Source organism: Diabrotica virgifera, chromosome 4 (assembly GCF_917563875.1).
Source record: "Diabrotica virgifera virgifera chromosome 4, PGI_DIABVI_V3a".
Classification (NCBI taxonomy): domain Eukaryota; kingdom Metazoa; phylum Arthropoda; class Insecta; order Coleoptera; family Chrysomelidae; genus Diabrotica; species Diabrotica virgifera.
In genome coordinates, this window is record NC_065446.1 from 250833310 (window position 1) to 250851231 (window position 17922).

General features: G+C 33.3%; 2 protein-coding genes across 2 annotated transcripts in view; one reads left to right on the forward strand and one right to left on the reverse strand.

The window, feature by feature from the left end:
• Positions 1-1621: 1621 nt before the first annotated feature.
• The window catches only part of LOC114326190 (uncharacterized), a 38603-nt gene continuing 22302 nt past the window's right edge, over positions 1622-17922 (reverse strand). Inside the window, exons 6-9 of the mRNA XM_028274460.2 lie at positions 14322-14523; positions 11885-11986; positions 11739-11831; positions 1622-1895 (exon numbers count right to left, since the gene is read on the reverse strand). Of these exons, the coding sequence (XP_028130261.2) occupies positions 1710-1895; positions 11739-11831; positions 11885-11986; positions 14322-14523 (583 nt within the window). The 3' untranslated portion in view covers positions 1622-1709. The remainder of the gene's footprint in view (positions 1896-11738; positions 11832-11884; positions 11987-14321; positions 14524-17922) is intronic.
• On the forward strand, positions 5491-6279 carry LOC114326191 (meiotic nuclear division protein 1 homolog). Its single transcript, XM_028274461.2, has one exon. It carries the CDS (start codon positions 5572-5574, stop codon positions 6184-6186), a length of 615 nt encoding a protein of 204 aa, XP_028130262.1. The 5' UTR covers positions 5491-5571; the 3' UTR covers positions 6187-6279.

The window sequence follows — 17922 nt, forward strand, 5'->3', positions numbered from 1 at the left end:
TTAGTGTTAAATACTTTGAACGAGTGTTAGTGCATCCTAATGCGTTTGCCAGACAATTAAATGTGCGGGACGTCTTTGAAGTGCGTAGACTAAAACGGCAACTGCCGTCCGACTTAACCAACTGAACGTAATCAAAAGTGTATTCAGACTGATAAAATTTTAGTTTTAGAATTGTAAAGAGGTTACTCACTGGAGTAACTCTCTACATGTCTGTATTTTTTACCATAACAAATGCTTAATGCCCAATGGGCAGATTGTTGTACTCAATGGAGTTAATAATAAAAAAAAAAAAAAACTGTTTTTGTTTCACTTCATTATATTTTATTGTTTTCACCCATTTTGAAAAAATGTGAAATCTTTGTATTATCCACGTCCGTCTGTCCGTCTGTCCGTAACCACAACTCCTCCGGCAATATAGCAGCTAGAATGACAAATGAGGTGTCAAATGAAAGCTGATAATCCAAGGATGGTACTAAAGGTGAGATATTTGACCTTGGCGGTCTGTCCGTCGGTCTGTACGACCGCGAATATAACTCCTCCATCATTATACCAGGTAGAATGACAAATGAGGTGTCAAATGAAAGCTTATAATGCAAGGATGGTACTAAAGGTGAGATATTTGACCTAGGTGGTCTGTGCGTCGGTCCGTACGACCGCGAATATAACTTCTCCGTCATTATACCAGGTAGAATGACAAATGAGGTGTCAAATGAAAGCTAATAATCCTAGGATTGTACTAAAGGTGAGATATTTGACCTAGGCGGTCTGTGCGTCGGTCCCTCCGACCGCGAATATAACTCCTCCGTCATTATACCAGGTAGAATGACAAATGAGGTGTCAAATGAAAGCTGATAATCCAAGGATGGTACTAAAGGTGAGATATTTAACTTACGCGGTCTGTACGTCGGTCCCTCCGACCGCGAATATAACTCCTCCATCGTTATACCAGCTTGAATGATAAATGAGGTGTCAAATGAAAGCTTATAATCCAAGGATGGTACTAAAGGTGAGATATTTGACCTAGGCTGTCTTTCCGTCGGTCCGTACGACCGCGAATATAACTTCTCCGTCATTATACCAGGTAGAATGACAAATGAGGTGTCAAATAAAAGCTGATAATCCAAGGATGGTACTAAGGTGAGATATTTGACATGGGCAATCTTTCCGTCGGTCCGTAGGACCGCCAATGTAACTCCTCTGCCATTATACCGGGTAGAATCACAAATGAGGTGACAAATGTCAAAGTTTAGTAAGAATGACTCAACATTAGTAAATTCGTATATCAATCCACGCAAAGTTACACGTAAAATTCAAATATCGTCTTCCAGTTCTACTTTCGATTACTTTGGGTGAAAACCTAGGACTTACGAAGTCCAATTACCTGTTTATATTGACGATTTATATCATTTTAGTAAATTGTATTTGTTTTGTTCTTATTTATGATTCTTGTAAGCTTTGTCTATAAAATTGTTAAATTTTTCATGACAATAAAGCATATTTCTATTCTATTCTATTCTATTTCCAGCACAACATATACTGAAGATCGATGAATATATTATTCAGATTTGGCAGGTAAAATTAAAGGCAGAAAACTTGATTTATCTGTAAAATAAAGATAACGAAAGTCTAAAAACATTTATTTTACAAGTAATTTATTTGCTCATAAAAAAACATTATATTTTGGAAACCCTCTTCGTAGTTATTGGAATCTAGTAGAAGTCGACTTGATACAATCCTTTAGTAGAAGTGAAGCAAAGCTTTGGTACTGTAGATATGTCGCTTTTAACCCTTGTTGTTTCTGTTTCTTTTCGATCTTTTTCCTGAGCTTTTTTCTTTTGAGGGCCTATATCAAGGCTATATACAGCTCCTGGGAGAAAGTTTACACTTGCAGCTGTCTGGAAAAACAATGGTACTAGTACACTTTAGAAGACCAAAAATAATTATTTTTTTCTCAGAACTTTTATAAAAAATGAACATAACACCTTTTACATATTAATATCTAACTCTTAGGGAATACAAAAAATATATCTTTTTTCATTTATGCAGGTACACTAATTTTGTAGAGGGCGCAAAAGTCGAGGCCTCGAAAAATGATGGTGGACAGTTAATCTCAGGATTGGAGTATCTGAAACAAAAAAAAAGTACTGCAATTGAAAAAGGTAGGTTTCTTACGTGATAATGTACCAGAATATGACCAAAAAATAAAAAATAAATATTTTTTAACCATGAAAAACTGAAGAAAAACGGGCGATTTTTTCACAAAATTTTTTCAAATTTCCGTAAAATCTTTTTTTGCGGAATTTTTCACTAACGGTGGTAAATTATCACGTAAGAAACCTTCCTTTTTCAAATGCCGTAAGATTTTTTTATTTCAGAGATCCCAATCCTGAGATTAACTGTCCGCCATTGGAAGTACTTTATTTGAGGCCTCGACTTTGGCGCCCTCTACAATAATAGTGTACGTTCATAAATGAAAAAATATATATATTTTGTATTCTCTAAGAGTTAGATATTAATATGTAAAAAGATTTATGTTCATTTTGAATAAAGGTTCTGAGAAAAAAAAACTAGAAAAAATGCTTATTTTTGGTCTTCTAAAGTGTACTAGTACCTTAACCTTAATAGGGCTTTTCATTCACAGTCATTTGTTTCGAGCTTCTGTCATGTGACACATAATATTAATATATCTACGTCATACGTTATTGGTATTTTACTATTTACATACAAATCAAAGACGTATGACGTAACGTCATACGTCTTTGATTTGTATGTAAATAGTAAAATACCAATAACGTATGACGTAGATATATTAATATTATGTGTCACATGACAGAAGCTCGAAACAAATGACAATCGATGAAAAGCCCTAAGTATAGGTACATCTTAAGTATATAATCTAATAAAAGGCTAGGACGACACGTCAAGCGGAAACACAGTTTGTCCGGGACGATAACTCTAGCGCCACCTAGGAAAGAAATCTGTACTACCAACTCAAATTTTCCGTGGATCGTGGATTTAACAATTTTTTAGTTAATAAAAGATAACTTTTTATGAGTTTCAATTTTGAAAACTTCTTTCGTTCGAAGCGTTAAAGACACATATAAGTACCTACTGTTAGAAACAGTTTCATAACAACAAAGACATTTGGAACAGATTCTATCAGGTCCATATCAAGAATAAACTGTGCCATCTTCAATGCAGTCCAGTCCAATTTCTGGCCTCTTCATCTATGTTTGCAGCTTTTATATGGTGGCGAAGTCCTTTGATTTCACTAACAATTTATTGCTTATCGAGTAATTGAAAAAGGTAAATAGGTACTCTCCCATATATTTGGGTCTAAAAGTGTCCACCGAAATACAAAGATGAGAATCTATAAAACTTTAATTCGACCAATAACATGCTATGGCAGTGAAGCCTGGGTCCTGAAAGAAACATCCAAAAACAAACTCGACACATTTGAAAGGAAAGTAGGGGAAGTATACCTGAGACGGCATACTGGCTGAGATGGCATATCATGCGTTTTTCGTAAACTATTCCAAATTTGGTGCCTAGTGTGACAGTTTTCAGTTCCTCAAGTTAAAATTTGTCAACATTGTTGAACTTATGCATGTTAGTTTTATTTTGACAGCAGTAGCCTTTGGAATGTTAATTAAGTAGGACAAAATATTTATTGACTTTTTTTGTATCGCATTATAATTCGCGAATCTTTACACCTGAGTTAAGTTTTTAAATTTTGTGATGTTCCTTTACCTTATGCCTATCACGCCTGTATCGATATATATCTTAAAAATGTGCTTAAGAAAAATTAGGTTAAAAAAACGGTATGATTGCAATGTTGCCTGAGATGGCATAGTAAGCAGGTGGATAAGATGGCATAGGTATGCCATCTCACCCTTATGCGTTTTTACACTGCATTAATTTTGTTATATGATTGAAGTTTGTCGTTACAGTTATGGATCGTTTTAAGAGGAATTCGAACCGACAAAATCGATTCCGTCGATATTGAGACAAGTGACGAGGAAGATGCTGCTTACATTTTTTTTAATGGCCTCTTTTCATTATCTCGTTCTCGAAAAACCTGACTAAGATGTGCCAAATGACTAACCTTGCCAAATTTGTGGCAAGTGGTCATATTCCGAATGTGCCGGTGTACCCAAGACTACAAAAAAATTATTTGTGACTTATGAGTCGAGATTAGTGCCTTTATTTCAAGGGTATGCCATCTTACCCACATGTATGTGGGTGAGATGGCACATGTAATACTTTACAATTTATTTTCTCAGAAAAAAACTATAATATGTACCTTGTTAAAAATTAATGTTATATTTATGTAAATGTTCCTAGCACTGACTTTGATTTTTATTACATGTCTAACTCTATCGATTATCGATTACAAAACATTTAAAAAAAAGTATGCCGTCTCAGGCATACCTCCCCTATTGAGGAGAATACTAGGACCTGTGTGGGAAAACGCGGGATCTTCCAAAGTCGATACAACAACTAACTTTATCAACTTTATAAGGAAGCACCCCTGTCAGACTTCATTTTAGAATACAAAGATTGCAATGGGTCGGACATGTGATAAGAATGGGAGAGGATAGGCTACCAAAAAGAGCAATGAATGCTAGAATGCAGGGAAAGAGACCGGTTGGAAGGCCAAGGAGGTGCTGGGAAGACACTAAACAGCGACGCACAAGCCCTTTTAGGAGTCCGTGTATGGAGAAGAGCAGCCTCAGACAAGCAAGGGTGGAGGCAAAAAATAAAGAAGGCCAAGGCTCAGTTTGGGCTGTAGTGCCGTAGAAGAAGAAGAAATAGGTACTCGACCTTAATGATTTTGAATTTTTCGAATACAGTCTCCATTCTTTGTATTCTAGTTTGTAGCTCTTCTCTTGGTGTAGCTTAGCTAAATATGCAAGCATAGATCTTTTAGTTTCATCTTCAAGCGGAAGTCCGGCATCTTCGGTTGTTTCTCTAAGTTTTTAAGCGTCTCCTACTTTTTTTCAAGAGAGATTACCATTTGATCACATTTCTTCAAAGCAAAGTGGAGAGCCTTCGTGACTAAGTCGTATCGACTGTCTTCCAAAAACACCTTCAAACTTCGGAGTTTTTTTTTACATTTTCGAGGCTTAAACCTTCTGTCTGTAAATACCTCTCGGTACTACTGTTTATTTCTTGCAAAATGTACTCCCATAAATGAAGGAATCCAAGAATTTTGAAGTCACAAATCACAAATGTTCGATAGTAAATTTTCAACAGAGCCCCGTCTGTTAATATTTTACGTTATTTCTTAATTTTCATTTTATAATTTTTATGCCAATTTGAGGTCCCCTACATACCAGTGGCCCGGGGCGCACCGCCCGCCCATAGTTACGCCATTGGTTATGCCTATATTGGAGTGACTGTAGAGTGCTGTAGATGGCAATTGATCGGATCCCTATAATCACTGTAAAATATAGAAGAAGAATAGCACTAGAGCTAACTTCAGGTTGTAGGTTGACAAAGTTAGGTTATGTTTTTATTTATTTTGCTTTTGACTTTTAAAGAATATTTAAATGTAAAACAAATTTGAACATGTCAAAGAAAGGAGTGAGCGCCGAAGAAAAGCGAGATCGCATGTTGCAACTATTTTACGAAAGAGGCGAATGCTTTCAACTCAAAGAATTGGAAAAACTAGCGCCTAAAGCTAAAGGTATAGTAGCCAATTCCGTTAAAATCGTCTTAGAACAACTAGTCGAAGATGGATTAGTTGACACAGATAAAATAGGCACATCGGTGTATTTTTGGGCATTTCCAAGTAAGGGTGTAACTGCCCGAAAGAAACAACTAGAAGATTTGAAGCAAGAGCATGAAAAACTGGTTCAGAAACTCAAAGTTGTTGATGAAGCCTTAGAAGCCTCCAAAGGAGAAGAAGATAATGAAGAAAAGTGTAAAAAGGTGTTGGAAGAAATCAGTGATAAGGAATTAGAGCTTAGAAGTTTACAAAAAGACTTGAAAGATCATGAAGAAAACGACCCTGAAAAGTTCGAAGAGATGATCAAGAAAACAGCCGAACTAAAAGATGCTGCCAACAGATGGACTGATAACATATTTGCAATTAAATCGTGGTGCAAGAAGAAGTTTATGCTGGAAGACAGTGTGTTAAATAAACAATTTGGGCTTCCCGAAGATTTCGATTATGTTGAATAAGAAATGTAGATAAGAACCTTTTATATTTTTGTAGATAAAGAAACTCTCAATGAACATTTATATTTTTATAAATAAAATAAGTGAAATACAGTAGGTAAGCATTTTTATTTTGTTCTTCATCAGTTTATGAAGATTATCAGTTGTGAGATATTGGAAGAAAGTACAAAAAATGTAAGCTTAAGCTGGTTGCATCTTTTTCAAACTGACCAGAAAACGAAAGAGATGCTTCTACCTTTGCATGCTTTTGGACAACATTCAGGTAATTATTTAGGGATGTATTTTGCAGAATTTTTCAATGTACAAATCAACATGTAGACGCAATATAAATTGTGAGGAAGTGCAGATCATTGAATTTCTCCCTCCTATTGAGCTACAGCCCAAATCGGGCTCTGACCTCCCCCAGCATCCACCTCCAAATATCTTTATCCCTGGCTGCTCTCCTCCAACCTCAATGTCTCATTTAGTCATTATCCAGTCTTATAAAGATTGCCCAACACAATCTTTATATTTTTGCATAATTTGATTTAGAGGCTTTTTTGTAATAGTGATACAAATTGTGCTTGAACCATACTCTCCACATACCACTCTCACAGATGGGTTGCAATAGCCTTCTCGATCATTTAATATATCATATGTTACAGTTCAAGTTGATTATCCAGTTGGAGTTGACTTTTCCTAGTTTGAGTCAACTCAAACGGCTGGTTTTTGTAAAAGTTGATTATAAATATAAAATGAAGATTTTTATTCAACATTTACTAGTAAAAGTAGACTGCAACTAGTTAAAGTATACTCTTCCCAATGCCATTTAGTAAAAGTTGATACACACAAACAACTGATTCTAGGAGGTAAATTATTCCAGTTTGATTTTTTTGCACAAACTTACTCAAAAAGAGGTCCTTATAACGAATCCACAGGGTGTCAGGTGGTACTGTAATCGAAAAATTGTTTAAACAATTTTTTTTAAACAAATTCACAAAAAAAATTCACTTCGGATATTTTTTTTAGATCATTGATTTGGGTCATTCGGAGCAAAAGAGGTCTTTTGTGATTTTTCTGTAAAATTTATTGTTCTCGAGCTTTACGCGATTTAAAATTTGAAAAATGCGAAAATGACCATTTTCAATGCTTAATAACTCAGTTAAAAATTATTATTATGACCCCCCTACAAGGTACTGAAGAAATATTTGTCATTATTGTATTACTAAGCTGTTATTTTTAATTATTAACAATGAGCGCTAGGAGCGTATTAAGGCGGCTGTCAATGTGAGTACGACTGAGATGCACCATTGGATGGTCGGAATGGAGGATCTTTGACGGTCGCCTCAATACGCTTTTAGCGCTCATTGTTGATAATTAAAAATAACAGCTTAGTAATAAAGTAGAGTAGAGTATTTATTGGTAATAATGTACAAATGTACTTTTACAGGTCAGCAATAATTAAAATTGTCTAAAATTACATTAAAAGTTGACAGTACTTCAGTAAAAAAAACCTATTACTAAAATTTAAAAACTAAACACTAATTAAATTACAGGACAAAACAAAATTTAGATCTGAAGTACTCCTCAAATGAGTAGAAAGCACCCATCAGAAGATAATTTTTAATTTGTCTCTTAAATTGGTTAAAATCAAGACTTTTAATAGATATTGGTATACAGTTATAAAATTTCAATGCTAGGTATCTGGTTCCATTTCTGGTCCTCTCAAGTCGACTGAAGTCTGGTACAAGGGCATCATGATTTCTAGTCTGATAAGTATGCTGTTGTGTTTTAAAATAATGACAAAAATTTCTTCAGGATCTTGTAGGGGGCTTTAATCTTTGATTAGGTGACTTTCTGACTTTCATAATAATAGTTTTTAATCGAGTTATTAAGCCTTAAAAATGGTCATTTCACATATTTCAAATATTAAATCGCCTATAACTCGAAAACTATCAATTTTAGAGAAAAATCACAAGAGACCGTTTTTGCTCCGAATGACCAAAATAATCTAAAAAAAGAATGTGTGTGTACTTTGTACGCACGTAAAAAGATATTCTTCTATTATATAATAGGTAATTTAAACGAAGTAAATATACTTAAAAGGTTATTTGTACTTATTTTATTTAAAAATCAAACTAACTTTCTTATCTACCACTTTCAAAAAAGAAGAATATCTTCAAAAGTTATATAATAATATACTTACAATCATAAAATCTATAAAAAAAATAAAAAAATAATAACTTGCTTGGGGCTTGAACCCACTTCACGTCTACCGCGCCGTACGAAAGTTGACGCCATTTCAAACTGCACCAAACTCTCGTATACGTCATGTGGGAATATACACAAACTAAACGTTAACACCATAAATTTATATGAATTTAATAAAATTATTAGTTTGATTTTTGTCGAAATAAAATACAACAAAATATAGAGTAAGAAAACGATATATGAGATGAAAATTTGTAGAAAGTTTGTTCGTAATCAGATTATGTAAATTAAAGCATTGCCTACTAATAGGTAACTACATTATTTTGTTTACATTTTCCAAATAGATAGGTATTGAAACTATTAGGTATTTCCAACTGAAACATTTAGAATTACGTACCTGCGGCTTTTCAAAACTATTTAAAAAGTCACTATAATTATAAATTTGATTTTATTTCTGTCCACACATCAATAAAAACTAATATTATACAATATTTTTGTTTACCGATAACCTCCATATTGAACAATTATTGACAAATCATTTCAAAATTTCAACACCCAATCAGAGCCCGTATAACAACTAATACCATACTGTCGGTGTGCGCATGCGCGCGGATCAATTAAATTTTACCCTCAATCGATTCGCCGCTAAAGAAGAATATCTTCAAAAATTTGTCCAGAGTGAAATACTTAGTTCTTTATAAAACAGTTCGTGAATTATGCTTTTTGCGCTCGCACGCGATGTTTAGAGCACGATCGGGCCGAGTGCTATACATCGCCTAAGTGTGCAAAAAGTACTTCACGTACAGTTTCATACAATATTTTATCTACCAAAAAACAAATAAAAAAACTGCAACTCTTCGTCACTGGAATACATTCCTATTTTACAATTTTTTAGAACTTTGACATTTAAAAATTCAAACTTCTGTCAAACCACAAAACTGTCAAAACTTTTTTGTAATTTATTGCTCACATATCATCACCATGGCAAGGAGAAAGTTAAGGATATTTGATTATATGAAAGTGTGCTAAAAAACAGTGCGAAAAAGTAAATCCCATTTAAAATACATTATTACTTCAGGCACACTTTAAACCCTTCATGTACTGCTATCTATATTTACAATTTTCACACAATAAAAACTTATACATAATATGAGGTAGAGTAGATAAGAATTATTTTTGTGAATTTGGTTAACAAAAATTGGTTAAACAATTTTTCGACCGCGGTACCACCTGACACTGTGTATTTGTTATAAGGATGTATTTGTTTGAGTAAGTTTGTGCAAAACAATCGAATCACAATAATTTACCTAACGAGGGCGACGTTACAGCCTGGACTAATAAGTAGTTGAAACGGTCAAAACAAAGAGACGCACACTCATCAAAAATGCACGTGAGATTATACTCGTATAAATTGTATAATCTACTTTTACTAACAAGAGTTAGGAAGAGTCAACTTCAACTAGTAAAAGTTGATTTAAATTTTTCAAATCAACTTTTACTGCTCGTTTCAGTTGGTGTTGACTCGAACTAGGAAAAGTCAACTCTAACTGAGAATCAACTTGAACTGTAACATACATATATAAATTAAAGACTTAAGGTGATACAGTAGCGATCAACAGGTAGCAAAAACGCGTTCCAAGATTGCGGCTGTAATTTTGAATATTTTTTCGAGATATTTGGCACACGTATTCGTAATATAATAAAGAATGGCGGTACAGAGCCAAATTTGAAAAATATATTAATATGTAGAAATTACTCTGTAATTAAATACAATATTAAAAAAACGAGCCTGTACCGCCATTAAGAAGAACAAAAAAATACACTTTCTTCAAATAAACTTTATTATCCGATGCCTAGATTTTGTGTCATTTTGGAACTACTAAAATTTTTTATTTCATTAGTAGTTCCAAAATGACACAAAATCTAGGCATCGGATAAAAAAGTTTATTTAAGGAAAGTGTATTTTTTTGTTTTTCTTAATGGCGGTACAGGCTCGTTTTTTTAATATTGTATTTAATTACAGAGTAATTTCCACATATTAATATATTTTTCAAATTGGGCTCTGTACCGCCATTCTTTATTATATTACGAATACGTGTGCCAAATATCTCGAAAAAATATTCAAAATTACAGCCGCAATCTTGGAACGCGTTTTCGCTACCTGTTGATCGCTACTGTTTCCTCTTAATAACAAACGGACCCTATACCAAATTAACACAGGATCCAACGACACAGTTGGACAACAGGATATATGTATAGAATTTGTTATTCAAGTTTAAAGTTTACTTAACAGATTATCAAAGAAAACAAATTAAATCTCATTACAGCGAGACACCTCATTTCTATGGAATACCGAAAGTTCATAAAGTGAATACACCACTTAGACCTATTTGTAGTAATTAAGTACCATTAATTCTCTTTGCAGTGATGAATTGTCAAAATTTTTACTTATACAACTATTCGCAAATAATAAAGACATATTTTTAAATAAATTATCGCTTGAATTTAATTGAAATAATATTTTTGTAACTTTTTACATTAGTTTATTTACAATTGTGACATTAGATAAGACTTTAAAAATAATCAAAACAAACTTAGTAGATAATGATGATACATTGACAACTAGAACAAGACTAAAAATGTATAAGCTATAAAGGAGTTCTTGACATTATGTACTGATAATACCTGTTTTCAACTAAATAATGTATTCAAAAAAAATTTTGATCTAGTAATGGGCTCCAAGATTTCTAGACATCTAGACCTGATCCACAGTATATAGAGGTTCCACAGTAAAATCACTCTTCTGTCGGCGCTTTGATCTCAGGAAGTAATACCGGCAGTACGCAATTGGTAATTCACCAATGGTGGAAGCGGGTTTTCCCTGTTAAAAGCCGTACGTTTCTATGAGAATAGCAATGCGAGAGTGGGGCAAAAGCGACTGCCAACATTGCGCGGTCGCCATGCGCGACTACAGATTTTACTTCCAATTTTTCGGAGAGTGGTTCTACTGTCCCTCTTTATACTGTGCCTGATCACATCCGAAATGAAGAAATAAGAAGAACAGGAAGGATTTTCAATAGGAATGTAATGTGCATGAAAGATGAATGATGGCCAAGATAGGCCTTCCTTAAACTATGTTCCATGGAATAGGAGAGGAAGACCAGTATGAGAATGGAAAGAAGGAATCAGAGGAATAATGAGAGATAGAACCTTAAATGAGGGGGAATGGACCCATCAAAAAGGTGGAGATCGAAATGCAGGATGCAGCAAACGATGTAGGACCCCGTAGATATAGACAGAATTTATTAAATCAGTAAATTTACCTAGAATTAAAAAAATTGTGTAATTTCTTTTTCCATACTTACTCCTGCGGTTTGGAGATCAACAATTCTGAGAAGATGGGGATCTGCTCCACCCATGGCAATGAAATCCTTGGATACATACTTTCCACAATAGAGCTAAAGGAATAAGCATATTTAAATTGAAATAACTGATTACATTTAGGTCTTACTTTTGCTGTAAAAATATCTGGTTCTAAAGTGGCGATTCTCTTTCCAGAGGCATAGTCCCAAAGCTGTAACGGGTCCACTGATTGAAAACTGCAAGTCAATATCTAGAAAAAATTGTTTCATGGTTTTAAAAGATGAAATAAACAAATCAAGTTAGTGTAACATTTTTTTGACCACTTAAAAATTGAGCTTATTGCTGCATAAGTCAGCCAACACACGTTGTTGTTAATTATTTCTCTCATCTGTTTAATTATTCTGTAATGTTAGAACTCAACGAATTATTAAAATAGATAACAAAACCTAAATTTTAAGTCTTTAAGCATGTGTTTAGGTGGTCGAGAACCAAAGTTATGGTAGTTTTAATTTTAACTTTAATCTGACCTATCAAATACATGAATGAAAGTACTGCTGGTAATATAAAGCCACAAACTATGCGTCTCTGCATAAGGTCACCTCCGGAAGGTTAAATATCTGTAGCGATACGATACGCTTCATATATTATTTTTTTAATTGCTAATTTTAAATACTAACTTTCTTTTTTAAACGAAAATAATATGGGTCATTTAAAATTCACATGTGTGTCGTACCTAACATACAAAACCAGATTGAATAAAATTAATGTTTTTTTCTGGGAAACAAATTCCCCATTAAATAGTTACCTTATCAGACCTTAATAAATCACTTTTGAAATGCATTCGCATTCGAATCTATTCCAGCCTCTTTATGTCAATAAATTAGTCTTTAACTTAAAACCACAGACATGTGTTTTCAGTCAGTCAATCCACAACAATGAGTCGATGCTCAACCCTCGCCATAGGCGTTAACCAGGATCATCCTAATTGGTGGTTACAACTATTTTAAAGGAGGGGTGTTACAACTACTGGAAGGTCTCCGAGGGGTATGGTGTTAAGCGTGTAGAGCTCAAAGTACATTCCAATGGGGGGGGGGTATAACCCCCAAAACCCCACTGGTTACGCCTATGACCGTCGCTGGGCCAAACAATAACCACCCTCTTAAGAGATAATATAAACGAAACACGCTTGTTTACCCAAAAATAAATAAATATTACTGTTCGTTGTTTTTACACTTATTTTAATTTACCTAAGTTAATTGATTCCGTCAACACACCACTGAACATATCGAATGCACGTATTTTACGTATTGGATCCCGCGTACCAAAACAAAGTTATAATACGCCTGCGCCCGGATCGTAGGTTTTAACATATAAAAATTCACCCTCATATCGCGCGTAAAGAAGTATAACTTCAAAAAAGTTTAATAATAGCAAGCTGAAAATTTGTTAATAGCTTAACGGTGTCTAGTCGGACAAACTTAGATGTATGGAAACACTGGAATAGGGGAAGTTTAAATTGTGAAACGTGTCATCCTGGCAAGTTTATGTTATGCTTGTGAAAACTAGCAGGTTGTTGAAGTTATACTTTTTTAGGCGGGATTGAGAGTAAAATTTCATAATACTGCGCGCATGCGCACACAGACAGTATGGTGTTTAGTTGCTAAATCTTTCAAGTTATGTATAAATATATCAGTGCAAGAAAAGGTGTGAAAAGAATATAATATTAGTGTTTTTAGTAAATATATTTATTATAATTTTTGTGTCTTTGGATTTGTCTTCCTCAGGAGTAAGATGAGTATTATTAAAACATTTTATTGTATATTTATTATACTTCACACCTTATGTCTGTTTGTAATCGTGAATTGTCATTAGGTACGTCCGAACCGATACAGACACAGTCCTCGTAGCATATTTGATATAGCATTCGGCCAGAGATCGAGAGGTCTTGAGTTCGAATCCGGAGCAATCCTATACTTTTTTTTATTATTTTGAAAGCGGTAAGCACAAAATTAGTGTTTAAAAAAATTAAAACAAACTGTTTAAAGTAGGTATATTTATTTTTAAGAAATCATATAATAGAAGTATAACTTCTTACGTGCGTATAAAGTACACACACATTCTTTTGTTAAGTTTATTCAATAGCAAACTTTATATAATATATGAAAAAATGTTTGGCCGACAAATAATATGTTGGGCATTTTAATAAGTCCGACACGTAGAATATGTCAAATGACAGGAATTATGTTGGTTGTGAATAGCAGTCTGATTTTTGCATGAGAGTTTAATGAAAGTGTAACAAATCAATTATTGGAAGTTCTGTCCGACAAAATACATGGGACGCTTTCGTAGTCTGACGTTTGAAACCTGTAACCTGTTCCACAATTAAAACTTTCCCCGTTCCAGTGTTCCCCTTTATCAAAGTTTGTCCGACTAGACACCGTTAAGCTATTAACAAGTTTTCACCTTGCTATTAATAAACTTTTTTTTGGTACGCGGGATCCAGGCCTTTTGATACGTCTGATTAAAGTTAAAACTGCCACAACTTTGGTTCTCGACCACCTAAAGGTTTGCTTTGTATCAGTTACCTCTGTACCCTTCTGGTTGATGTCCAATCCTTCGCCGCAAATATGAACATTGGATATGTGTCTTATTGCGTAAGGTTGTCTGAGATCCCAAAATTGGACGACATTGTCCCATCCGCCTGTGATTAATTCGTAGTTATTCTTGGGATGAAAGCAAGCGCCAAAAATCCTCGACATGTGTCCGTCGTGCTTATCTGGAAATTCGCTGTAAAACTTTGAGATATTTGGTTAAATAATAACATAAATTTAAAAACTGTTCAAGAAAAATTGATCAAAAAGACAGAAAAGAAACTATCCTATCAAAATGAATACACTGTAATTCTACGCCCCGTTTAGGCAAAAGAGTTTGCGTAAATGGTTTGCAACGGTTTCCACCTTTAACAAATATAAAGACTATAGCCCGATCAAAGAACAATCTGACCCAAAAAAATAAATAAAGGAAGGATGAAAATTTGGGAATAGGTAGTTGAAATTGTCTATTATTATATAAGAAAAAGATTACGATTCTACAGCACCTCCATTTTAAAAAATTGGAGGGGAATACCCCCTCTCGAAGATGAAAAAAATACATTCAAAATAAGACCGGAATTGGATAAAATGACTAATTCTAAACAACTTTTCTTCTATAGAGTTTTTTCACTAAGTCAATACTTTTCGAGTTATTTGCGAGTCAATATATTCATGATTAACAAAATAAAACATGTTTTTGGACCGTTTTTCGGAGATAACTCAAAAAGTAGGTATATTAGCGAAAAAATATTCTTAGCAAAAATATAGCCCATAAAAAATTGAAAAAAATGGTGTATACATGAGGTCTGTAGACCCAGTAGAAGCAGAGTTGCAACTAATGAAAAGTAGATTCTTCTTCGTCAAATTCCAAATCGAATATTTCAATGTGAAATAACCCAAAAAATGGAGCACTTTTAGGGGAAAATACATTTTAACTTTTTTAAAGTGTTTAAAAAAAGGTTTACTTTTGTTTTTTAAAAAAACTTGTAATATTAAAAGTAAGTGAATTACGCTCAAAATATTGTTGGTCCCTTTTATTTTTTGGTAAAATAATCGCGAAAATCACCATCTAATTAGCATCACATATAAATTTTAACATTACTACTTCACAAGTTACTTTGTCTATGTATTATTTATATGACCTGTAAGTTTCATCGGTTCAAAGTGTTTCGTTTTGAAAAAGCTGTAGTTAAAATGGCTTGAACGAGTAACTAATCACGAGTTTAGGCAAATTTTCAACAGCCATAGCATAACCAATTTTTGTCTAACAAGAAAACAAAAAATCAAAAAAATTCAGAAAATCAAAACGTACATTTTATTACTCTTTGAGATTTTTGGTATTCGTAATTGTTTTTAAGTTAATTCCATAAACAATTACGATTTTTTTCAAAATAAAAAAAAATGTTTTATTTTAAACCCAATTTTTTTCAAAACTGAGCACTTTGAACCAATGAAACTTATCGATAATATAAACAATACGTAACTAAAGTAACTTGTACAGCGGTAACGACTAATTTTATTTGAGAAGCTAATTAAGGGGTGATTTTCGCCATTTTTTTACCAAAAAATAAAAGGGACCAACAATATTTTGAGCGTAACTTACTTACTTTTAAAGTTAGAAGTTTTTTTTTTTAAACAAAAATAAACTTTTTTTAAACACTTTAAAAAAGTTGTAATTAATTTTCCCCGAAAAGTGCTCCGTTTTTTGGTTATTTCACATTGAAATATTCGATTTGGAATTTGACGAAGAAGAACTTACATTTCATTAGCTGCAACTCTGCTCTACTGGGTCTGCAGACGTCACGCATACACCATTTTTTTCAATTTTTTTTAAGCTATATTTTTACTAAGAATATTTTTTTTGCTAAAATACTTACTTTTTGAATTATCTCCGAAAAATCGTCCAAAAAATTTTTTTTTTGTTAAAAATGATCACATTAACTCGCAAATAACTCGAAAAGTATTGACTTAGTAAAAAAACTCTATAAAACAAAAGTTACTTAGAATTAGTCATTTTATCCAATTCCGGACTTATTTTGAACGTATATTTTTTCACCCCCGAGAGAAAATTTTTCGTATTTTACAATTTTTGTAAAATGGAGGGGATGTAGAATTGTAAACTTTTTCTTATATAATAATAGACAATTATTTCAACTACCTATTCCCAAATTTTCATCCTTCCTTTATTTTTTTGGAGGTTTTCGTAAAATTGGCGTTCCCTGATCGGGCTGCGAATTTACAAAACCTATACTATTTCAGTCATGGGGCGACTGAATTCGAGTAGGTTTTGTATGCAGAATATTAGTTACATATCCTATGCTATTTCGGTCCAGAAATTGACTGTATCGGTGTAGGATTTGTAAGCGAAATTTTTTACATACATATTATTATTGAGCAAATGTCTATACTGTTTCAGTCATGTAAGTAAAATTAATCAAATATTTACTGTGGATTTATTATTATATCATAAAATTTAGATATGTTTTGAAAATTAAAATTAATAATATATTTGGGAAATATTAAAAATTAAAAACAAATGAATAATTACTAATGTACGAATATTTACCCTGTAAGTTGGAACCATATGGAAAACTTTTTTATTCAATCATCTGATATCAAGCTTTTTCAATAGTATACGAGGGATGTCAAAAAATATCAATTTGTCTCAAGAGTAAAGTACCTTTATATTTGATCAAGAGTAAAGTACCCTAATCTGGATCCATTGACCCCACCAAGAGTTAGATTAACCAATAACTCTAATAGTCGATATCTTTTAGCCAGATTAAGGGAACCGGATATCTTAAAGGCCATTAAACTTCATCTTGCTTATTTACACGACCAACCTGCATCAGTATTTTATGATGGGTATACCAACACAAGTGTTAAATTGTTTCTGGCTTCCGAAGGACTTCCTACAAAGAGTGAAGATCTACGAAAAATTCTTCTAGATTTTAATGATGCTTATGGAATTGGTGCAGATGAGGTAGACGCTGATCTTGCTGCTTTTAGGTCTTTTCTAACTTCGGAAAGAATTATTCACCTACAAAAATCAAGGGAATGCCACCGAAACTACTATTCCGCTGCCTCTCCAAGACGAAATTTTTAAACATCACGACGTGTTCTGAGGGACTAGAATCCTCAAATTATTTTAGTGATAACAACTTTAGCATGGTTCTGATTAATATTCGTTCTATAAGATATAAAACTGATGAATTATTTCTGTTTCTAGAGGAATTAGGGTTTCCACCGATAGTTGTGGTTACTGAGCACTGGCTTGAAGTCAACGAGCCTTTTTTTGTAGAAAAATATTCCACTATTGCTAGGTATGACCGTCCAAGTTCAGCTCATGGAGGCACCCTAATTCTTTCTACAAATAATGATTTTTCTCTAGTAACAAAATATGACTTTCTATTAAGTGAAGCATTCTTTGAGTTTTCCTTAGTTTACAGTAAGAACCTTAATCTTCCGTGGAACTATTTTTTCAGAACCTGCTTAATTTGTTAGATGACCTGCCACATAAAAGCAGAAAAATTTTATGCGGGGACTTCAACATTAATTATGCTGCTGCTTGTGCTACACAAATATCCCTGGTCAA